Source organism: Coregonus clupeaformis, chromosome 38 (assembly GCF_020615455.1).
Source record: "Coregonus clupeaformis isolate EN_2021a chromosome 38, ASM2061545v1, whole genome shotgun sequence".
Classification (NCBI taxonomy): domain Eukaryota; kingdom Metazoa; phylum Chordata; class Actinopteri; order Salmoniformes; family Salmonidae; genus Coregonus; species Coregonus clupeaformis.
In genome coordinates, this window is record NC_059229.1 from 191,469 (window position 1) to 216,174 (window position 24,706).

General features: G+C 44.6%; 2 protein-coding genes across 4 annotated transcripts; one reads left to right on the forward strand and one right to left on the reverse strand.

The window, feature by feature from the left end:
* Window positions 1-338: 338 nt before the first annotated feature.
* Window positions 339-11,616, reverse strand: trmt1 (tRNA methyltransferase 1). Of its 3 annotated transcripts, XM_041867425.2 has the most exons (17): window positions 9,303-9,512; window positions 8,461-8,589; window positions 7,812-8,198; window positions 5,689-5,878; window positions 5,375-5,562; window positions 4,990-5,105; window positions 4,740-4,852; window positions 4,296-4,444; window positions 3,944-4,027; window positions 3,783-3,852; window positions 3,531-3,665; window positions 3,096-3,181; window positions 2,787-2,895; window positions 2,554-2,630; window positions 2,206-2,325; window positions 1,828-1,945; window positions 339-671 (listed from the first exon to the last, which is right to left on the reverse strand). In XM_041867425.2, exons 3-17 carry the CDS (start codon window positions 8,180-8,182, stop codon window positions 603-605), a joined length of 1,995 nt encoding a protein of 664 aa, XP_041723359.1. In that variant the 5' UTR covers window positions 8,183-8,198; window positions 8,461-8,589; window positions 9,303-9,512; the 3' UTR covers window positions 339-602. The 3 variants fall into 3 exon arrangements, with proteins under 3 accessions (XP_041723359.1, XP_041723360.1, XP_041723358.1); XM_041867426.2 differs by lacking the exons at window positions 8,461-8,589; window positions 9,303-9,512 and adding an exon at window positions 11,538-11,616; XM_041867424.2 differs by lacking the exon at window positions 8,461-8,589.
* A 277-nt stretch (window positions 11,617-11,893) lies between these two features.
* Window positions 11,894-22,209, forward strand: nacc1b (nucleus accumbens associated 1, BEN and BTB (POZ) domain containing b). Its single transcript, XM_045211686.1, is given in 11 exon segments — window positions 11,894-11,981; window positions 15,248-15,400; window positions 15,687-15,929; window positions 16,559-16,663; window positions 16,666-16,740; window positions 17,525-17,596; window positions 17,599-17,947; window positions 20,442-20,561; window positions 20,876-21,047; window positions 21,202-21,299; window positions 21,464-22,209. Coding segments are annotated over 10 exon segments (1,680 nt in total). The 5' UTR covers window positions 11,894-11,981; window positions 15,248-15,274; the 3' UTR covers window positions 21,784-22,209.
* The last annotated feature ends 2,497 nt before the right edge of the window (window positions 22,210-24,706 follow it).

The window sequence follows — 24,706 nt, forward strand, 5'->3', positions numbered from 1 at the left end:
AACGGAAGTCAAAGCTAAGGACAAAGTCAAAAAACAAATAGAAAATTATGACTGGTGGTATAAAAAATTATCTGTAAAAGCTATTTTTCACCAGAGCAAATGACATCTCCACACTTGGCATAAGGATTTTTATTGGACTGTCACAACAGTCAAAAATAAACCAATTGATGCTTCACTTCAGTATGAAGCCAGTTTGTCCACATCACATGTGTACATGTATTTCCAATACAGGGCTAACTAACTTATCACATTCCATAATGTTTTGTAGTGAAGTTACCCCTAGACGCTGATCTTGGGTCAGTTTTGCGTTCTCCCTCTGGTTACGTAGAGGATTGGGGGGACGGGAAGCTGATCCTAGATTTGTATCAAGGGGGAAACTTCACCCCGGAGCCATAACCGGTAGAGTTCCAAGTTAATTATGTCTGGGGCCTGGAGTTTTACCTGGTTGCTTAGTCAGTGGGAAAACTCCATACCCTGATTGTGTCCAGTATACCTTACAGTGGACAGAGTCTGCTGGGCTGGACATGAGGATACCAACTCAATGTTCCAAGTGAGAGAAAGACAGAGGGAAGAAAGGAGAGTAGGAAGGAATCGCTCCATAATCACTCCATCTTGTCAGTCTGTTCCAGGTCATGGGAGTAACAGCATTTTTCACCATGTGTGCATTTACCCTGGAGAGAGAAAGAGGTGGAGAGCGATGGGGGCAGACAACGAGAGAGGAAGAGAGAAAAAGTTAAATGCATTGTTATGCAAATCATTGTTATGCTTTCTATGGAAAATAATGAATTAGGTGGAAGGTGTGTTCCACGACGTGCTAGTGGAGTGGAACTGACCTTCCACAGCGTTGCATTACTTTCCAGAGAGCACCGAGTTGATTATCCCTTTTATACCATGGCTATAATTCAACATATTTGCCGGTAGAAATGTGTTCAACATCCACTGAAGTAACTAGCAAGTTAACTAGGTAGCTACAGTAGTTGCCGTGGTAACCAAACAAACAGACTTGCTAGTTTAGCTAACCAAACCATCAGTACGAATTAAACAATACCAATAATGTTTTCAATTCGACTTTTGCTTTAAAAAGCATCTCAAACAAAATATGTAAGAATGAAGTATAGCCATTGAATTCTACCGTGCGGATATATCGTGTTATATAATGCGTTATAGGGAAATAATGCACGCTCTAGAATGCCCTTCAAGCCAATAACGAGTATTTAACAATGCCAGTTTATAAGGTTTATTATTGTGTGGAAAATGTTTCTGTAATAATAGCTGAAGTGTTATTATGATTCATAATTAATGAGGCACTGTCTGTTGCTGGGGTGATAGTAGAACACCTTGTTCTCTGGTAGTGTACGGTTACTATGCCGACAGCGTTATTATGAAATGTGGAGAGAAGAACAGAGTGTGCTCACACCCTTCAGAACATTTTACCAAAGAGAAAGCTCCTGTGAAAAATGACTGTGGCTGCCTCTACACAGGCAGCCCAATTCTGATATTTTGGACAAATCACATCAGATCTTTTCACATCAGGTCTTTTTTAGAGCTGGTCTGATTGGTCAAAATACCAATTAGTGAAAAAGATCAGAATTGGTCTGCCTGTGTAAACACAGCCTATGCCTTTGGTGTTGAGGAAAGTGGTGTAACCACACCTGTCTGATCATCTTGCAGGGAAAGCTCTTAGGCTGCAAATGACTGACAAAAGAGCTGATCTGATTGGTCAAAAGACCAATTAGTGTAAAAAGATCAGCAATTGGGCTGCCTTATAATTCTACTCTGCCTATATGGCTATTATGGGGTGTTGAGAGAATAAGTGTCTCCCTGTACCTTTCTGAACCTCTTGCAGGGGAAGCTCTTGAGCTGGGTGGCGTCTGTAATCTGGTTCTTTCTCTTGTTCTGACCCTGTTTCCTCCTGTCCTCCAGGTCTGATGAGATACCTCCACCACTAGGAGAGAGGAGGGACAGAGAGGAAAGTGAGAGAGAGAATATAGGGAAGAGAAAGTGAGAGGCAGGTGGAGAGATACAGACAGCAAGAAGAAACAATGGCGGGGGGTTTAAACCAATACTGTATAAATATTCCTTTGGCAAACTTCATGTTGAGACCATCATTAATAAGTGTCTGAGGGTCCATACCCAGCCTTGGCGCAGACCTTGGGCACCCAGCTGGCCTGAGGTTTGGGGTTAGTATTAATAAGTGTGTCCTACCCAGCCTTGGCGCGGGCCTTGGGCCCCCAGAATGGCTCAGGGTTCTCCTGGAAGCGGGTGAGGTGGCGACGACGGGACTGGGGATTGGCATCCTCCCTCACATCAAAACACGCCTGTAGACTAGAGAGAGACAGAGAGAAGGGGAGGGGGAGAGAGAGAGGGAGGGCATGATGGCTTTTCAGTGCTTGTTTTCAATACACATACATTTTCCTAATATCCATCATCATCATCTAATTCATCAATACATGAGATCATCACTACATTTATACCATCTCTTCTATGTTAGATTGTTTTGGTGTAGTCATCTGTGTTCCATGTTCAGTGGGTATGGTTCAGTCCCAGACTTACATGGGTTCAGTATTGAGGATTTGGTGAGCAGGGCTGCTCTCTGACAGTCTGTCTCTCTTCACTGGATTGGACTTCTCCTGCAGGATACAAGATAACAACCACCTACGGTCAAAATAGCCATTTTAATGTTAAACTGACATTTTGAGTAATCCAAAAATGTTCAGCTGTATTGGGACTTTGACTTTGAGTTTCATCCCGTATTGAAATGGTTCCCTTGGTGCACTGTGTCTTACCCAGCATCGCATGACGTCCCAGAGGACCCTGGGAGGAGCGTCCGTCTTTAGAGCATTCTTACAGGCATGAGACAAAGACACCCTGTGGCCTGCATGAAGCAGAGCAGACCTGGAGGGAGAGTAAAAGGAGAGAGAGAGAGATAGAGATGGTGGGTTAAAGGAGAGAGAGGGGGGAGAGGGAGCGAGAGAGAGGGTGAGTTAAAGGAGAGAGAGAAGAGGGAGAAAGAGAGAAGAGGGGGGAGAGAGAGTGAGTTGTATTTTCTGTAATCAGACAAGTCAGTCTTATTTGAGAAGGAGAGTAGGTCTTACCGGAATTGGAGTAGAGGGGGAGTGCTGCAGTGTACAGTGCTGCTCAGGTTGTCCACTGTATAGTATAGAGGCACATCCTCCAGCTCCTGGACACACACACAGACAAAAGTTAGTCTGGACATTACACCTGGCTCATCTTAGGCACAGATCTAGGATCAGCTTACCCTTTCTCCCAATCCTACCATTAAGAGTGAGAACCCCAAACTAACCTTAGATCATGTGTCAATGGGAGAATCTCAACTGCGTACTCTCCTCTTTCTCAAAACCCATTGGAGGAGAAGGTCAGAGGTGAGGGACTTCTAGCTTTCTCATCCAATGGGTTTTGAGGAGGCGGCTAGGGAGTATGCAGAAAAGGCCCCCATGTCTTATTCCATGTAATAGTATAAAGTGTATTTCAGACTGCGTCTTGTTGACCTTTGACCCCTAACCTCTCACCTCTGTGACCATGCTGAGCATGCCCTCTATGCGTCGGGCGGTTCCAAAGCGGGACGGGTTCCCAGACACAGCAGATAGAACCTTCTGAACAAAGCTCACATCATGGAGGGCCTCACCCCAGATAGGACCACCCAGCTAGAGGAGAGGAGGGAGGGAGGGAGGGAGGGAGAGACGGTGTCTGAGAGAGAATGTGTGAGAAAGTAAGAGACAATGTGTGCATTTGAGAGAGTCTGTGTGTGTGCGCGCGCTCACCTGGTGTCTGTGTCCACAGTGTTCACATTCTGCTCCGACCGGCGGTCCAGTGGCTGCAGAGTACTTTATACTGAAACACACACACACACACACACACACACATTAACACACAATTTCCCCAACTCCACATGAATAATCCATATAGAGAAATGATGTCTTACTGTTTTCCCTGAGTCGTCCTCTTGCCCAGTCGTTGTAAGTGGAAGGATCCACAGCCTACACAGTTATACACCAACGCTTGTTTACTGAAAAAAGAAATATAACACAATATCAACCAACACAGTTATACACCAACGCTTGTTTACTGAAAAAAGAAATACAACACAATATCAACCAACACAGTTATACACCAACACTTGTTTACTGAAACAGGAATACAACACAACAACAATCAACACTCGTCATTACAGGTATAATGTCATATCTTCAGAATAACAACTTTCAAGTCTGTTATGAAGACTTTATGTCTAGATAAAGTATTCTGTTACGGTGTGTGTGTGTGTGTGTCCATACCTTGCTGAGTTTTTGACCATGGCCTGTCCAGTGTGTACCCTGACAAACACTCGTATGTAGAAGTCCACACTGACACAGAGCAGGGGGTGGATGTAACGCTGGTACACACCAGCTCTCTGGTCCAGACTATGCAGGATGATCCGCAGAGCCTGGGGGAGGAGAGAGAGAAGAGGGGGGTGGTGAAGGAGAGAGAGAAGAGGGGGGTGGTGAAGGAGAGAGAGAAGGTAGGGGGGGGTGATGGAGAGAGAGAAGGATAGAGAGTTATGAGACAAGCTACACAGCAGGGACTAAACTCACAAAAACGTATATTCTAAATGTATTCACACAATTTCCCTAATTTCCCTTCTACAACACGCATGTAATTTTCCAACAAGGTTTTTCTTGCATTCCGTTTTAGTTGAAAATACACGTTGCTTGAATACAGTTTAGCTCAGTGTTCCTAACCATCTCATGGCAGTACTTGGCTTTGATGGAGACAGAGCCGTATTTGCTGTAGCAGGTCTCCCCACTGTTACCAGCCATCACAGCCATGTCAGTACACGTCACACACAACAGACCTGGGGGAGGGAGAGAGAGAGAAAATAAAACATTTTTAGTAAAACCACACCTGAAAATGCACTCAATGTAGCTGTTGCTGAAACTTAAATATGTTCAGTTAAGCAGAGAGAAAAGGATAGCTGACATATCTACTGACCTCCTTCACCGACGGCCTGCACGGCTGCATCCAGGAAAGGGGCGGGGCTTCCGTAGGGGTCCAGGTCTATGACATCATAGCGTTCCTTCTTCCCCCGCATCTCATACATCAGCATGCTGGAGGAAAGAGAGAGAGAGGAATTAACATGACGGGTGAAGAGAAAGAGGGTAGGAGAAAGAGGTGGATCGAAAGAGGTAAAGATGGAGAGAGATTGAATAACAGGGAGAAAGAAGAAAAGATAAATGGAGAATGGTAGAAGATTGTCTGAGCGAGCTAAGCACAGATAAATGCAGAAAGAAAGAAAATAAGAAAGAGCGAAGGAGAAGAGAAAGAGTGACTAGCTAAACTCAGAAAAAGAGAAGAAAAGATTGAGAGAGAGACCAACCTGGCGTCTCTCTGGCTGGCCTGCAGTAGGTGTGTGACCCCATTGTGCTGGGCATTGCGGGCGATGAGGGCAGCAGCCTTGGCTGAGAAGTCGTTAGCCGTGACGCTACGTAGACCAGGCACCTCCAGAGCAAACCTCACAGAGCGTAGGCCAGACGCTGCCAGACCCTCCAACACACGTAAACCATTCTGGATGGAGGAGAGGAGAATGGTAGGGTTAGAACACCAACACACAGGCAGACCACTGTGGACAGGGGAGAGGAGAATGGTAGGGTTAGAACATGAATGCATGCATACACACATACTTTTCCATACCTCACAGCGCTCCCCCACTGAAGCAGTTACGACCGGCTCCTCTCCTCCTTTCTCCCCTGTCTGCATTTCTGTCTCCTCTTTCTTCTCGTCAGCTAGGTTGACCACCACCCTCTCCTTCTCCCCTGGCACTACCACTTTCACCCCCCTCTGGGCCATCTGCTCCCGGGCAAACTCTGTAACCACCGCACACCTGGAGAGAAGGGGGGCAAGATGGAGATGTGAGACAGATGAAACGGGTATACCTGTGATGAACAAACAGCTAGCTACCATTGCCTGAGCCATATATGAATTTATTTTATCTATACTGAACTAAAATATAAACACAACATGTAAAGTGTTGGTCCCATGTTTCATGAGCTGAAATAAAAGATCCCAGAAATGTTCCATACGCACAAAAAGCTTATTACTCAAATTTTGCACACAAATTTGTTTACATCCCTCTTACATCATTTGACAAGATAATCCATCCACCTGACAGGTGTAGCATATCAAGAAGCTGATTAAACAGCACGATCATTACACAGGTGCACCGTGTGGTGGGGACAATAAAAGGCCACTAAAATGTGAAGTTTTGTCACAACACAATGCCACAGATGTCTCAAGTTGAGGGAGTGTGCAATTGGCATGCTGACTGCAGGAATGTCCACCAGAGCTGTTGCCAGATAATTCTATGTTAATTTCTCTACCATAAGCCACCTCCAACGTTGTTTTAGAGAATTTGGCGGTACGTCCAACAGGCCTCACAACCGCAGACCAAGTGTAACCACGCCAGCCCAGGACCTCCACATCCGGCTTCTTCACCTGCGGGATCATCAGACCAGCCAGCCAGACAGCTGATGAAGCTGTGGGTTTGTACAACCGAAGAATTTCTGCACAAACTGTCAGAAACCGTCTCAGGGAAGCTCATCTGCGTGCTCGTCGTCCTCACCAGGGCCTTGACCTGACTGCAGTTCGTAACCGACTCCAGTGGGCAAATGCTCACCTTCGATGGTCACTGGCACGCTGGAGAAGTGTGCTCTTCACGGATGAATCCCGGTTTCAACTGTACCAGGCAGATGGCAGACGTATGGCGTCGTGTGGGCGGGAGGTTTGCTGATGTCATCGTTGTGAACAGAGTGCCCCATGGTGGCGGTGGGGTTATGGTATGGGCAGGCATAAGCTACGGACAACGAACACAATTGCATTTTATCGATTTGAATGCACAGAGATACCGTGACGAGATCCTGAGGCCCATTGCCGTGCCATTAATCCGCCGCCATCACCTCATGTTTCAGCATGTTAATGCACGGCCCCCATGTTGCAAGGATCTGTACACAATTCCTGGAAGCTGAAAATGTCCCAGTTCTTCCATGGTCTGCAAAGTCACCAGACATGTCACCCATTGAGCATGTTTGGGATGCTCTGGATTGACGTGTACGACAGCGTGTTCCAGTTCCCGCCAATATTCAGCAACTTCGCACAGCCATTGAAGAGGAGTAGGAATATTCCACAGGCCACAATCAACCGCCTGATCAACTCTATGTGAAGGAGATGTGTCGCGCTGCATGAGGCAAATGATGGTCATACCAGATAATTACTGGTTTTCTGATCCATGCCCCTACAATTTTTTTAAGGTATCTGTGACCAACAGATGTATACATGTATTCCCAGTCATGTGAAATCCATAGATTAGGGCCTAATGAATTAATTTAAATTGACTGATTTCCTTATATGAACTGGTACCCAGTAAAATATTTGAAGTTGTTGCATGTTGCATTTATATCTTTGTTCAGTGTAAATATATGGCTCAAGCCCATAGCTCTACTTTTTTCACAGATTGAGCTCTACATAAGCCTTGTTGAATGCAGTTTCTTCAACTGAAGGTTAACAGACCCATAGGATAATATCCAAATTGCAATGTATGCAAATTTCCCACAATATGTCCAGTCATAAGGTGTATGTCGGAAATCCAGCATTGAGCTGAACTTTGGGCCAGCTAAGGGATAAAGGACCATTAGGGGTGTATTCGTAAGTGCACACCAAAGCAAACTGTATGAGAGTTTCTATTGGACAAATTCAGGTAGGTTCCTCTCCGTTTCGTTCCGTTTGCTTTCTAGTGAATACACCCCATCAGTCAAACTCACGTCAGATCTCTGTTGAACTCCTGCACGGGGTTGTAGAACACCTCGTTGGCACTGGGAAACAAGATGGCCGCCTTGCCCTCCCTGACGACTGTCTCCCCTGGCAACAGCCCCGTTGTCGGGGCCGTCTCCTGGTCAGGTATTGAGGCAGCTGGAGTTGGGTTCAAGCCCTCCATAGGAGCTCCAGAGGTAGGGGGCTGAGGCTTTGTGTCTACCCCAGACAGGGTGGTGTTAACTTTGGGATCCTGAGGGGCCCTGAGGGGCTCCATGGTTCTCAGTCCCCTGTAAGCAACACTGCCAACTGTCCTTATAATCCTCTGGTGGGTGAAGGGTACAGGTAAGAGGAGGAGTAGCCGAGCAGTGCTGATCAGCATAGGGCACTTCTCAGTCCTGGAAGAAACAACAACATTGTGTTATAATGGTCACAGTGGTCACACATAGCCCTTGATCATGACTCTCAGATCCATTACACATAAGAGTCATTGGGTGAAGATGTCTACTGTACGGGGAGTTTTGTTAAGAGACCAGGTGCTGGGTCTGAAAATTAACATGCATCGCTTGCGGTACGGTTTTGGAAGCATAAGGACCTTATCTTTCATTACAGCAAGAATGCATTAATTTTTTTTAAACAAAAGGTTCAATTAATACACACCTTTATAGGGTTAGGGTTCCCACACGGCCATATCTCCATGTTACATCGCGTCTTTACTGAAGACAGACGAAAGACTGAGGGACCACCTGTGCTAATTAGCTATATAGCATGCTCCGAACACCTGTTTAACTAAAGGCCGCCAGAAACGTGTTGTCACTGAAAAATACTGTCAGCTGCAACTGTGATAAAGCGGTACAGTAAGTGTACATTTTGCATGTGTTTAATTATTTTGATGTGATATGAAAGTAATGGGTTTTTGTTTCTAGAACCGTATTGCAATTGAGAATCGATGGAGTATTTGGCTGCCAGAGCCAGTATACCTCTGAAAATAACATAGGTCCTTTGACATTAAGGAGCAAAGTTAGAGTACATATTGGGCTAGGTTACACAGTGCTGTTGGTAAAACATATATTGGTTAGACTTAGGGCTCTTCCTCCACAGTTTAGACTAGAGCATGAACTAACAACAAACACAGATAAGATTAGCTTTTGGACAAAGACTGTTAGCTAAGCCATGGCTTGAAGCAAAGATGATCTATAACGTCACTGATAATGCCTGAGCTGAAGTCAGAGAAGCTTGCTAAGCTAGCAAGCTACCTAGCTACATAAACCAGGGCGCACCCCCGTCAAAGTAGTCAGTGGTTGTTTTGGGTTAGAAAAAAACACACCAGCTAACTATCATTAACATTCACACCATAAAAGTTATGATAAAACACTTGTGACTTTGACATGCTGACATCGGCTAAGTTCAAAATGCTAGCTAACTGACTGCATTGAAATGATCCGAAGCGCTAACTAGCTAACTACGGTAGGTTAGCAATCAAGTAAGATAAAAACGATTACCTTATCTGCGGCGCCCTTTCCCAAATTGACACAACTTAAAATATAGCTGTATTTGATGATTTGGGATATTTACTGTATGACAACGGTAATAACGCACTAGCTATTTGTTACAAAACTCAAGTTGGATGAGTTGGCTCGCTAGCACATGGACGCAGACATGCATGGACCACAACTACAGAAGCCCGCGGAACCAAACTGAAAAAGGTAAAAACGCGTTTCGAATGAGAGAAGAGAATGCATATAGAGTACCACGGTATGAGTCATAATACCCATAAAACCTAGCGGTCAAACAGGGAAATGGTTCCAATTTTCCATCAGTCATTTTCCCAGTTTTTTTTTTAAAGAAACACTTAAAATAAGGGGTGTGTTTCGTGTAGGCATGATGTTTTGATAACTGTGGAAATCTCTCTAGGACAAGGTCACTTATCAATATATTTGCCTGTATTTAATCCCCCCAAAAATGAAATGCTAATTGGCTGCTAATAAAGAACTACAAATGCCATGTTGATCTGGACTAGACTGCCGAATCGAGGCAAAGGCAACAATCTCTGGATTAACTATCTAATGTTAGCTAAATGTAGTAATGAATAAATTGGCAACATTTCTTTAAATTGACAATTCTGTGAACTGTCTTGTGCAAGTTTTAAATTGACACAATACCTGTTAGCAAAGGTGTCCCCGAGTGCCACTAGAGATCCTGGTTCGAATCCAGGCTCTGTCGTAGCCGGCCGCAACCGGGAGACCCATGGGGCGGCGCACAATTGGCCCAGCATCGTCCAGGGTAGGGGATGGAATGGCCGGCAGGGATGTAGCTCAGTTGGTAGAGCATGGTGTTTGCAACGGCAGGGTTGTGGGTTCGATTCCCACGGGGGCCAGTATGAAAAATTTAAAAATAATGTATGCACTCATTAACTGTAAGTCGCTCTGGATAAGAGCGTCTGCTAAATGACTAAATTGTAAATGTGTCAGCTAGAGATGACATGCAGGAGCTTGCAGGGATTTGTAGTCTTTCATGATGTCTACTTTGATGCTAATTAGCATTTTTGAATCTGAGAGTAAATGGAGACAAATATATAGATAAGTCACCTTGTCCGAGACAGATTTACATGGTTATCAAAACGTCACGACAGGGTAAGCCTACACAAAACACAGCCCTTATTTTTAGTGTTTCTAAAATCCCCTATGGGAAAAATGAATGGGGAAAAACGATTGGAACCTTTTCCCTGTTTGACCGCTAGGTTTTATGGGTATTATGACATCCCCACTGTGCTGCTCTAAAGAGATCCTAATTACTAATTATTTGAGAGAATTCCCGTAACTGGGTCATATTCATTTGGCACTAAATGGACTGAAACAGGGAGGAACTATCTGAGCTTTTCGTGTTCCGTTGCAAAACGTTTTACTAAGGTGCATTGTAATGAACATGCCTTGTGTAATATAAAGACACATAGGACAGAGCGGTCATTCATCCGGCGATTGGCCTACTTTCCATGCCTTGAATGTGCGAAAGGGAATGAAAAGTTACACAAAAAGCCTTAATTTGATAGGCCTAAATGTGATGCTGTAGATACAATTTGAAGTGTTTTAATGTTTTTTAAACTATGTTTCCATTGCAGTCAAATGAGGGGCATATGATAGGACTAGGAGCCAAGAAGCAATGCAATGTTGGAGATGGGAGTTCCCTATTCGTTTGACAGATCCCTCTTCTTTCTTCACACGTTTTCATTTCTGGCACTGTATGCAGCAGCATGTACGTGATAATTATCATTGCCATCATGATTTCAAGTGATACCCTGAACGCGTCAGGGCTAAAGCATTTACGATACGTATGACTAAAGAGAATTATGAATTGTTATGAAATTATTAATAATCATTATTTAATATCTAAAGCGGGAGGTGGCGCTCGTCTAACAACAGTTATGGCCATGATGAAGAAAGATGCATTTTGACAGTAAGAAAGAACTGTATCTAGGCAGCTCTATAGCTTTTCCCATTGCTTCAATGCAGTTCGTAGTTTGTATTCTATGCGCGTACTATAGACGCCTAGGGGCTCACCTGAGAAGGTCTAGACATACGAAAATAGCACTTTTAGCACCGCAGCGAGCTCTCACTCAAACCGGGGAGGAGATTTAACAGTTACCGGCAGCTTCCTGTCGATCTCCACTCTGAATCACCGGTCAACTGGGCTGTCTGGACAAGAGGGAGTCCCACAGGTATGGGAGAGACGGAAAATACCTGGTGCGTGTGTGTGATTTGAATTGGGCAATTGGCGGAGACAGACAGGGGCAGCCAGGTTGGTTGGGGACGCTGTATGTCTGAGAGATCGGTTAGCTCTGCGATCTTTTCTTCCACCCCTGGCGCGATCTTTTCTTCCACCCCTGGGTGTACGTCGTACCGTTTTGGGCTTCCTCGATAGCTCTGCGCTCTGCTTTTCCACCTGTGCTGTGCTCACTCACAATGAATGGCTGCCTGTAGCGAGCGAGAGGGAGAGAACCGAACGCTTCTGCGCTATTCCTCCATTGAAACAGTTTCCAAAGGATTATAGCGAGGGGGTGAGTTTTACCAGGATTCACCCCGGTTTACCAGGGTCAGAGAGGAACGCGAAGTCGGTGAGGTGGTTGCGGCGGCTAGCCGTGGTGAAGTGGTTCTTCTTCGAGGAGGAATTGAGAGCGGTTCGGTGTGAGTTTTTGGGGGGAGTGGGCGGGTTTGTTAGCTATTGTTTTTGGGAAGGTGTGGAGGGGGGATGGGCTGAGTAGGAACACCGAACAGCAGCGCCAACAAAACTTTAACTGCTTTAGTGGCTATATAACTACGGTCTATGTTTCACACTCACACTGCCTGCCATCACCGCGGGTTGCCTAGCCTGCCTTTCCTCGGTGAGTTCACCGCAATCCGCTCTCTCTCGCTCTTTATTCCTCAACTTTTGAAACGCGGCCGGGTTTTACCTGGATGTTTCGTTGACGAAAACGACATTTTCCCAGTAGAATGAGTCTACTCCTAACATAAATGGTTAATTCGATTGGGGGTTGATGCACATCTCGTGTTGTCGTTAACTGGTTAAATTGGTGTCTTGTCTAGCAGGAACTCGTAGGCTATATCCCTGCTGGCTGCATGCATGCATGGTTCAGTCTGACTCGCCCCCAGTTACTCGCCTAGGTTTGTCCCGGATTGACCTGTTGAGTGTCGACCGGGACCCCCCCCTTTACCCCCCTGGCTACCTCCCCAAAATAACTACAGAAAATATTAAATCGGGTTTTTACTAAACGAAACTTTCATTGGCTGATCCATTGTTTCGGGCGACAAATAATTAATTTGGGTGATAACTCAGCTAGCGGCGGGCTACATCATGCGATGGGCTAACCCAAAATAAAAAAAAGTACAGTGTATCCCGAGTAGTTAGCCTAGGCCCAAGGAGGTAACTCTAACCGACAGTACTAGCACAGAGTGGGGGGCGAGAGCTGCGGGTGATGCGAACTCCTGAATATTTTATTTGTTCTACTATTTTTGTGACGGAATTCGTGCGGTTGTCTTTTAGCTAGTTTGATAGAGCAGATGAAGCGCTGCATCGACATAAACAGAGAGAGAGAGAACCGGTGATATTCTTTTTTGTTATCCAACCGTCCGCTCTTTCCGTTGCCCCCCGGCCCGTGCCAGCCCGAGCGCTCCGAATCTCACAGGGCAAAGATACTGGCACACAACGGGGCACGGATAGCTCTCTCTGGCCACTCCGGCTGGCTGTTCTACCGCTGTTCAGGCCTCTAGTCTTCCCTTGGCGGGCACCGGCGAGACTCTCCCGCTAACCTTCCATGTGAGATTGAGCTATTAATGATTAATTGATGTACAGTATATTCCGTTTTAAAGTTAATATTATTCGTGCTCTTGGGAGGCTTGCTACATAATGTAGCCACATGCCGCTGATGCAAAGTAGATTACTTCATTATTTACTCTTTAAAGCAAATGTTTTCAAGTAAATAAGCAAATGCTTTTACTTGACAGTGTTCAATTGATGCCTTGGGCGTTCAAGAATTTGACATTTAATTTGGTTAACATCAAATTAGCATTAGCTTTTAGCTTTGCTACTTGCTAACTGTGGCTACCTTTTCACCTCCCAAACCAGGAAATTGAATATCATAGTATTTGATTTTGTTGGCTATCATTTTTTTTATATAAAACATTTATATAAAACATATTTTTACATTTGTATGCGATTATATTGCTGAATGTGCGCTTATTCATTGATCTCATAGTCTTGTATAAAATAAGGTGGCATCAGAAAAAAAATAACATTTCGTTTCTTAACCTGTAATATAATCCTCTCGACTAATCGTTTTGTGGTGGTGTGTTGTCATATAATGTTACGGCTAGGGGGGGTTAGAGGTTTAATAAAGTATAAATATATGCTTGAATAAAGTAAAACTTCAATTCAGCTGGCATCAGCAAAAAATATGGAATTTCATTCAGATTATGTAATATTATTGGCCCTGACATAATCCTGACATAAACATTGTGTGGTGGTGACGTGTGGCCATATGTTACGTGTAGGTAGGGGGTTAGAGGTCAAATCAGTTAAATGAACTGCCTTTATGTGTTTTTGGATGTTGTGTCCCCAGAGGAAATGGAACCTAATGTGATGATGGATTTAGGTGGTCGTTCTGATTGGTTCTACTCTGCATTCCTCCAATCAAAATGAAGCAATATGTTCTCAGGTTGATGATAAGGAAATGTACTAGGCTAAATATTAAGTTCAACCTGTTTTAATTCTTAGTTGTGAGAATAATTATTGAAAAGTTAAAACTCTACTCTCTTATCTTGTGCAGTGGCAGTAGGCAAATTGTGATGCATTCTTTCTCTCTATATAGTTTTAATGGAGAAATACATGTATATTAACTTACATAGATACAAATGTGTATGGGAAGAGCAATACCATATATCTTAATTAGCCAAGGTCCTAGGAAATCAAAAACATTTGTTTGTTTTAGGCTATTACATAGGCTATTTTCATTCAGTTGGCACTTGAGCAGCGGTCTTTAAGGACAACATATAGGTCCATTCATTGTTTAATCTTATGAGTGTTAATGAAATTAGCTTTGCTTGACATACACCTTGTTATTAAATAGGCCTAATCCCCATCATAGTGTTTCTTATTAGCCAAGTGGCTCATGGTCATGGCCTTTCCATTAATTCCCAGTCACATGTGGTTAATTACACAGTTAGTGCTCTAAAAATAATCAAAATTAAAAGGCATCATGGTATCTTATGTGCCAGTCAATTAAAGTTCTGTCAGTCTTCTTCAATGCAAAGTCTTCAAAAATAATGGAAAACTTTTAAGGGTTCTTTGTGGAGAGGCAAGTTTGCAGCCATTCTTTCTACTTGTGATCAGACACATCAAGGCTGGATGGCAACAAACCAAACAAAACCAAATAATTATGTAATGGAGTTCTGCTACCTTATCTTTTCTCTTGTCTCATTCAAAAACAAAACAATGAGGTAGGACGAAAGCCAGCTACCCACCGCAGAATTGGAAAATGTTGATTTGAAATTAATAAGACAAGGAACTTAATTGACTATTTTAAAAAGGAGCTCTCTTTCTATCACTCTTTATTAAGTGTATTAGTCATCACTCTGTCCCCTCCCATCACTCTCCTTATTTAAATCCCAGTCTCCCTTTTTCCCTCTCTCCCCCCTCCCCGCCTCTCCAGTAAACAACAACAAACAGGAAGTGATTCATGACATATACCTTACATGACATAGGCCTATATAACAATTTCTCTCCCTGCTATAGGACCCAGTGTTGCTGGGCTAGAGCGTTATGGCTCAGACGCTACAGATCACGATCCCTAACTTTGTAGCCTACATGACATTGCCTAATATACCACACATAACATAGTCATGACATGACATACCCATGACATAGACCTAATATACAGTTTCTCTCCCTGTTATAGACCCGGGTGGTGCTGGGCTAGAGCGTTATGGCTCAGACGCTACAGATGGCGATCCCTAACTTTGGCAACAACGTCTTGGAGTGTCTCAACGAGCAGAGGCTTCAGGGGCTCTACTGCGACGTCTCTGTGGTTGTCAAGGGACACGCCTTCAAGGTAGGAGTTGATAAATATCAATGTTTTTTGTAGTAAACTGAACCTATTTATTTATTTATTTACCACATTGACATGACTTCAAGCTAGGGCGACGGCTGAACTAAAACACAGTTAACTGTTAGGCTAGAATGATCTGATAATGCCTGAATCAGGACTGAATCAACAGTTATATATTTTTGATTAGGGTACCTGGTTAAATATTCTCTGGTTGTACCTCAAGGTTGTTTAAAAACAAGCCTGTGTACGGTATATGTATTCATCCCTTCCTCTCTCCATCCCTCCCCAGGCGCACCGGGCGGTCCTGGCAGCCAGTAGCTCCTACTTCCGGGACCTGTTCAACGCTGGAGGGAAGAGCAGTGTGGTGGAGCTACCCCCAGCCGTCCAGCCCCAGAGCTTCCAACAGATCCTAGCCTTCTGTTACACGGGCCGCCTCAGCATGAACGTGGGGGACCAGTTCCTCCTCATGTACACTGCAGGCTTCCTGCAGATCCAGCAGATCATGGAGAAGGGCACAGAGTTCTTCCTTAAGGTATCTAGTGTAACCGTAGAAACCTGTTTGTGGCTGTCTTGCCAACTCCTGTGATCACCATAGGTAGATGTTGGTAGATAATTGGACTGCAATATGGACAGCAACTGACAGCACAAGTCGATTGTTTCGTTAGGCCAGGGGTCGGCAACAGGTGGTTTCTTTTGGCCCCCCAAGTTTTTAGTAAATATATATATATATATATTTATTTATTTATTTTAGGATTTTTGTTTTTGGTATAAAAAAAAGAGACTAAAATCACTCGGAATTCAGCCAAACATTTGTTTAATTTAGGAAATCTGTTCCCAAGTATTCCTACACAAAAAAAAGAGACGTGATCATGTCTCAATGTAATCAAGGTATGAAATTATTGTTATTTTTAAATACAATCTCTTTTTGGGCTTAGTTGGGGTTAATTTGCACTGTACAAATTATTATTATAATTTTCCGGCCCCCCAACCGTTCGCTCCGATAAAAATCGTCCCGCGGCTGAATCTAGTTGCCTACCCCTGCATTAGGCTAACAAAGGTTCTCCTTGTCAAAGCTTTCCAGTTTCCACTTTACATAGTCTTAAATATTTACATATTTTTCACAGATTTATTTACCTCTTCATTTGCATATTCTCCCTCCAGGTCTCCTCCCCTAGCTGTGACTCCCAGGGTCTTCACGCAGAAGAGACTCCGCCCTCAGAGCCCCAGAGCCCTGTCACTCAAACCACAGGGGAGGGGCTGGGGTGGTTTCGACGGCAGCGTGTAGGCCCGCCTCCTGCCTGACACCCCTCCTGCTGGTGTCGAGGGTGAAGACTGAGCAGAGCGTGACTACGCCACAACCCACGCCACAGCCACAGCAGGTGAGTTGGCAAAGAAGATACATGTTATTTGTCATAGTGAAGGAATGAAATAGAAATGAAATGGTCGTTATTATAAAACACAATGTGTTCTCAATGACTTTACTGGTTAAATAAAGGCAACAACAACAAAAAAGTTGTAGATGATATCTGTTATCTGGGAGGGGATGCAATCTTCTTCAGTGGAACATCAGGTCTTTCAAAGAGCAGAGGGGAATACTACAAAGCAGGATCAATGAGTTAGCCAGCTAACATTTTACATTTTAGTCATTTAGCAGACGCTCTTATCCAGAGCGATTTACAGTTTTAGTGAGTGCATACATTTTTCATACTGGCCCCCCGTGGAAATCGAACCCACAACCCTGGCGTTGCAAGCGCCATGCTCTACCAACTGAGCTACAGGAGGCCTAACTTGCCTAAATATTCTCAAATAACATATTTTTTGGAAAGATAAGCTTGAAATGGGCATGGTTTAATTGACTGAACAAGTTTAGCTTTCTTAATGAACCAGAAATTCTATAGTTATTTCAGTTTTTTTAATCAAAGTTAGCTGGCTAAATCATTGATGCTGCTTTGTAGTATACCCCTCTGGTCAAAGGTGGAAGCTGTGAACTTCGTTGTCCCCTGTGCCATGCAAGGAAATACTCAAGCAGAAATACACACGAGTTTGGCCGCCCTCTCACATGATGAACGGATGACAAACTAAATAGATGTTATGTAGCTACTGTCTTCTCTTCTCTTTCGTTCTCAGCAGGAGGCCACGTCCTACTCGGTGGTGTGCAGCCCCGTCGCCAAGCGCCTGTGGGAGGGGGGAACCGCGGCGACGGGGGAGGGGGGTCGGGAGGAGGAGGGGGGTCCAGGAAAGCCGCCCGCTACTCTTCTTCCTCCGCCTCATCAAACAACTGCAACTCCCAAGATGCAACGGGCAGAAACGTTGTTAACCACAGTAACCATAACAACAACAACAACAACAGTAACCATAACAGCAGCAGCGTGGGGACGCCGGACGGGACGAGTCCGGGGACGCTGAGCATGTACACCAGCGACTCGCCCCTCAGTTACCATGATGACGAGGAGGAAGAGGAAGTGACCGACGACAGCACCGAAGAGCAGTACAGGCAGATCTGTAACATGTACACCATGTACAGTATGCTCAACGTGGGCGCCGCCGCAGGTGAGAGAGAGAGTTGGTGTGTGGAAGGAATCTGGAGGAGCGTAGTTATGGGGGGAAAAATCGATAGTTACATATCGCAATATTATTTTGGGACGATATTAAATCAATATTTGACTCCCAAGTATCGCTAAAAAAAAATATATATATATATATATATACTAATAATTTGCTAGGTAGCGTTAGCTAGTGCTAGTCAGCTGTACCTGCACCAAAACTCTGGTGTTTTTCATCCCATAGCTAGGCCTCCATCTCCTTTTTAAATAGTGAGCCAATGTGTTTACAGCACTTTTATTTCCATGACTGATCAAGACTCGTTTTCTCATGGCTCTCTCTTGTCTCTCTGCAGCAGACATATGGTGAGCAATATATTTGGAACATCAATTCACAATAAAATCGCAGTATAAAATCGCAATACATATAGAATTGTGAGAATCGCAATGCATATCATATCGGTACCTAAGTATCGTGATAATATCATATCGTGAGGTCCCTGGCAATTCCCAGCCCTAGAGGAGAGGGGGATGAGGAGGGAGGAAGAGTGCATATTGGTGCTTCAGGTAAGAACAATAGATTGATAGATGTGGGAAGAGATGAGTTGGAGATTACGGAGGGAAGAACTAGGAAGCTGATTGAATCGTGATTTGGAAGAGGATGGGGAATTAGTATGACTCTATGATGCTATCTGTTTTATGTTCTGTGTGTGTGTGTGCTTGCTTATGTCTGGACATTAATGCTAGTTGTAGGTATGTCAATATTAATAGAGGCATATTTAAGTGTGAATATCTGTCTTTACATGTACCCTCTCCTCTCTCCCACATCCGTTGCAGGAGAGTGTGTTAGCTAGGCCTGCATGTCATTATAGCCAGTTGTACACTGAGTGTACAAAACATTAAGAACACCTTCCTAATAATGAGTTGCACCCACCCATAACAGCCTCAATTCGTCGGGGCATGGACTCTACAAGGTGTCGAAAGCGTTCCACAGGGATGCTGGCCCATGTTGACTCCAATACTTCCCACAGTTGGGTCAAGTTGGCTGGATGTGGATCATTCTTGATACACAAAGCGTTGCAGTTCTTGACACACTCAAACCGGTGCGCCTGGCACCTACCACCATACCCCATTCAAAGGCACTTAAATATTTTGTCTTGCCCATTCACCCTCTGAATGGCACACACACAATCCATGGCTTTATCCTGTCTCCTCCTCCCCTTCATCTAAACTGAAGTGGATTTAACAAGTGACATCCATAAGGGATCATAGCTTTCTGTCATGGAAAGAGCAGGTGTTCCTAATGTTTTGTACACTATGTATACTGAACAAAAATATAAATGCAACATTCAATAATTTCAAAGATTTTACTCAGTTACAGTTCATAAGCCTCCCGTGTATCTCAGTTGGTCGAGCATGGCGCTTGCAATGCCAGGGTTGTGGGTTTGATTCCCACGGGGGGCCAGTATGAAAAATGTATGCACTCACTAACTGTAAGTCGCTCTGGATAAGAGCGTCTGCTGAATAACTAAAATGTAATAGGAGGAAATCAGTCAATTGAAATAAATTAATTAGGCCCTAATCTACGGATTTCACATGACTGGGAATACAGATATGCATCTGTTGGTCACAGATACCTTTAAAAAAAAATGGGCCTCAGGATTTCGTCACAGTATTTTTGTGCTTTCAGATTTCCAATCAATAAAATGCTATTGTGTTCGTTGTCCGTAGCTTATGCCTGCCCATACTATAACCCCACCGCCACCATGGGGCACTCTGTTCACAAAGTTGAAATCAGCAAACCGCTCGCCCACACGACGCTGTACACATGGTCTGCGGTTGTGAGGCCGGTTGGACGTACTGGCAAATTCTCTAAAACGACATTGGAGGCAGCTGAACATTCAACAGCTCTGGTGGACATTCCTGTATCCAGCATCCCAATTGCACGCTCCCTAAAAACTTGAGACATCTGTGGCATTGTGTTGTGTGACAGAACTGCACATTTTAGTGACCTTTTATTGTCACCAGCACAAGGTGCACCTGTGTAATGATCATGCTGTTTAATCAGCTTCTTGATATGCCACACCTGTCAGGTGGATAGATTATCTTGGTAAAGGAGAAATGCTCACTAACAGGGATGTAAATAAGTTTGCACTAAATTGGAGAGAAATAAGCTTTTTGTGCGTATGGAAAATGTCTGGGATCTTTTATTTCAGCTCATGAAACGTGGGACCAACATTTTACATGTTGCGTTTATATTTTTGTTCAGTGTAGCTGTGTGTATGTTAATGTAGCTGTGTGTATGTTAATGTAGCTGTGTGTATGTTAATGTGGCTGTGTGTATTCATGTTTAACATGTGTCTTCTGTCTGTGCCACCCCAGTAGCAGACAAGCATTATAGCCTGTTGTATGTGTTAATGTAGCCGTGTGTTAATGTAGCCGTGTGTTAATGTAGCCGTGTGTATTCATGTGTAATGTGTGCCCTCCTCTCTGTGCCACCCCAGTAGCGAGCGAGCGTGTGGAGTCCCTACCAGAGCACCTCACGGCAGAGACCCGGGGTGGCAGGGGGGTGAGGGTACGCCAGGACCTGGCTTCGCTACCCGCTGAACTCATCACCCAGATAGGTACACACACAGACTTCATTTAGTTTTTAATACTATAGTGGACATTTTCTTTTTTCAAGTAATACTATAGTTGTAATGTGTGCACTGTTGTACTCACATGTCTGAGGCAACTCATTTCTGAATTCAGTCATTTAATTGATTCATAGGCAATTGCTGGCTGCCACCTGCGTGTAGACCAAGATACTGTTACTGTAAAAACAACTGCTGTTTATAAATTGTATTGATTGATTTAGCAACCGCTGCCACCTGCAGCTGATGCGAAAAAGGCTTAATACATTTGAATGCATTTTGAATGGATTGATTGGTTGGTGTAGGTAACCGGTGCCACCCACGGCTGTACGAGGAGGGTGATCCTGCAGAGAGACTGGAGCTGGTGACGGGTACCTCCGTGTTCATCTCCCGCGCGCAGCTCATGAACTGTCACGTCAGCGCCGGCACGCGCCACAAGGTCCTACTGAGGAGGCTGCTGGCTTCTTTTTTCGACAGGTGAGGGGAGGGTGTGTGTGTTTGAGCGTTGGAAGCGTGTACATTTTGTGCGCTTGCTTTTGTGCAACGGTGCATGCGCTTTAGTCAGTATGATATTGATTTGTGAAGACATACAGTAAATGATACTGTATATAACTATTCTATCCTCTCTCAGGAGTACTCTAGCTAACAGCTGTGGGACGGGGATCCGCTCTTCTACCAACGACCCCAGCCGCAAGCCCCTGGACAGCAGAGTATTGCACGCCGTCAAGTGTGAGCGTCACACACTCCAGTGCACAGCTTTGCTTTCTCACACACCGAACAAGCCTCACACACTCAGTGCTACACCGTGTTGTAATCATATACCTGTATTTCTTCTCATTACAGTGCATCTATATTGTCTGCCACACCTAACTTTCCCTCTCCTCCCTCAACAGTTTACTGCCAGAACTTTGCCCCGAGCTTCAAGGAGAGCGAGATGAACGCCATCGCAGCTGACATGTGCACTAACGCCCGCCGAGTCGTCAGGAAGTCCTGGATCCCCAAGCTCAAGCTCCTCATGGCCGAGGGTGACGCCTACTCCGCTTTCCTCCAATCAGACGCTGTCAAGATGGAGGCCGACGCCCTGGGGGCGGAGCATGGGTTCGACCCCACCTCCCTGGCAGAAGAGGTGGCAGCGGCCAATAACGATGCGGGACCTTCTTCGGGGGAGGGGTTACAAGGCGTTGTGGGTGGAGACGGCAGCACTTTGTTTTAAAGTGAGTGGGCTTATTGTGATCTTATTGGTCTTTGATCATTGCTCTCGGCGACACTTCCTCCCTCAGTTTTAGTTTTGTTTTTAATGTCACTTTTCCATATCTTAACCTCTTCCCTTAATACTTGGAATTTAATTTTATTATATCCATCTGTTACATCCCTCATTCTCTCTCTGTCTGTCCCGGACCCATGTACATAGTTTCTGCCCCCTTCTGGACGGGAGAGAGATGAAGAGATGAAGGAGGGATAGAGGTGCAGAAAGAAAGACGGGGGGGGGACTTCACCTAGAAATATTCCCTGAACCCCAATGTAGAATATTTTCTTGTTTTAACGTTTGTTTTTGGTTGGCAAAGGTCCTTCCTCCTTTCCATATTGCTGAAACACATTCCCTAGGAGGAGGGGCCTTTTGGGGGGATAGGATGGGGGTCGAGGTTTAGTGGGGTAGTAATGGCTGGTTTTGGGGTAAGAGGGGTTATGGGGGATAGGATGGGGTTGAGGTTTAGTGGGGTAGTAATGGCTGGTTTTGGGGTAAGAGGGGTTATGGGGGGGGGATAGGATGGGGGTCGAGGTTTAGTGGGGTAGTAATGGCTGGTTTTGGGGTAAGAGGGGTTATGGGGGGGGATAGGATGGGGGTTGAGGTTTAGTGGGGTAGTAATGGCTGGTTTTGGGGTAAGAGGGGTTATGGGGGGGGTCTCTCTCCTCTTGACGGTCTAATAACACTGTTTTGATAATGAATGTATCGGTCGTGAAGCGTTGTCAAGTCACCTGTATGTATTGTCTGTGGACAGTAGATTGTAATCGATCGATTGATTGATTATTGTATTCATCAGTTTATATAAAGACTCTGGCAGTCCCACTGAAGGCTATTATATGGGGAGGGGCTTGATATTTGTGGGGGGGTACGTAAAGGCTTAATGGTTGAAATAGGTATTCTGTATATTGGCAGGACTTTTGGACCCCCCCCAACCCTGAAGTTGAACATTTAGGGGGGCTGTTTTCATTTTAATTTGTGACTTCTCATAGTTTTTTTCTCTCTGTGTGTGTATGACCTTTGACTTGTTGCCAAGACTCCCTGAAAAGCAGAGGAGATGTGTTACTGAAAGACTAGTTGAATAGTTAGTGACTGAATGAGGAAGAAGATGCTCTGATCTGGTATGTATGTTGATGATGCAGTATGATTTCCTATATATCTACTGAACACTGTGTGAAGAGAGAGGAGTAAGGGACCGTTTAAAATCATGGCAGTTCACGCCCATATTCACATTTGGAAGGAAAGTGAAAAATATATTGGTTGTCTCGCACTATTAAGCAAGTAATAACTGAATAACGTACTTGTCTTGCACTATAATACTATAATACAAGTCTTATCCAAATACTAGAATGGTCTCCATTTGACCAAGCATGAAGCTGTGGGCTAGGTTGTAGGGGCTAGGGTGTAGAGGTAGTGTGTAGGAAGTTAGATTGGTGTAGTGTGTGTGTAGTATACCCAGTGTGGACCCATTCTGTATTTGGTTTCATTATGGACTGAGAGGGAGGGTTGGTGTATCCTTCTAAGAGGCATTCTTGCCACACACACACAGATGAAAGCACCCTGGAGGACTACTCCCTATACATCCTGGGCATATACAATGGTGCCAATTACAGTAATACGACACACACACTCTGTGTGTCTGTGTGTGGATGGTGACAGAAGTGTGTGTTGTCAAATGCGGCAGAGAGTGAGAACCCAGACGGCGTGTGCTCAAACACGCTTGGCCGACTCATTCATCCATCACTCAGGTGTGTGTGTGTGTGTGTGATGCTGCGTCTCAGACACACACACACTCCAGTGCACCCAGACCGATCCAGCCGCAGCACACAGACAGCCTATAAACATCCCTGTAAAGCTCTGTTGAACACACCTTGTGAGAAACAACAGAGAGGAGATGGACCAAGACAAGCCTTGAATAACAACCAACTGTCATTCTAGCTACAGCTCATCAGTGATTGGATGAAAGATGACTGTGGCAGTTCCCATCTAGTACAGTAGCTGTAGAGAGCCAATGGCACCACCACCAGTATTCCATCATACAGTAGATGACACCACCACCAGTATTCCATCATACAGTAGAATCATGGTGAGTGGCAAGGAGGAAGTACCCGTTGCCCCTAAATACTGATCTATGGTCATATTTCCCATTAGTTGTCAAGGTTAGGGTTTAGGTCGGGCAAGCTGATCCTAGATCAGTGCTCAAGGGATTTGTACTCGGAGCAGAAGTGAGCATAGACATGCTAGTGCTATAGACACAGTTGTTAGTGATAGCCTGGTCCTAGATCTGTTTGTACCATCTTGCCAACTCCTTGTCACTCCTTACATGACAATTCCATAAGGAGTTGACGAGTAGAAACAGACTGGCACCCAGGCTAGGTTAGGGAAGCACCTTGTAATGCAGTTGGGGTCAGCGCCAGCGGCGAGTTCTGTTAGGATTATCAGGCTTGGTCTGTTGTGTCACTGTACTGTTACTGAGGTGGTCTGCTGTGTGTTTGGGGTAGACACACACACACTAAAACACACACACTGCTTCGGAGGAGAAGGTCAATCAATCGGAACACTTCCCCCACACTCTGACTGTGAACCTAAACACAGACAGAGTATAGAGCAAACAACTATAAAATAAACCTGGGTAAACATCGTCATTGTAACGCCCCCTTTCAACCAACCAACCTACCAAAAGAAAGCCATCGAGTTGTTTTTATATCTGGAAACTACCATTTGTTTTTTTAGATCAGTGCTATCTAAGTATCTACTTTTAGGCCTGGCTTTTGAAAGAGGCCATATGTTGTTTACGTTTGTCATTTTTGTTGTTGTTGATATATTGAGGTTTTGGGAGTTTTTCTATAAAAAGGCTAACTGTCAAAGAAGAGCCCAGGTTTTAAACGTGTAA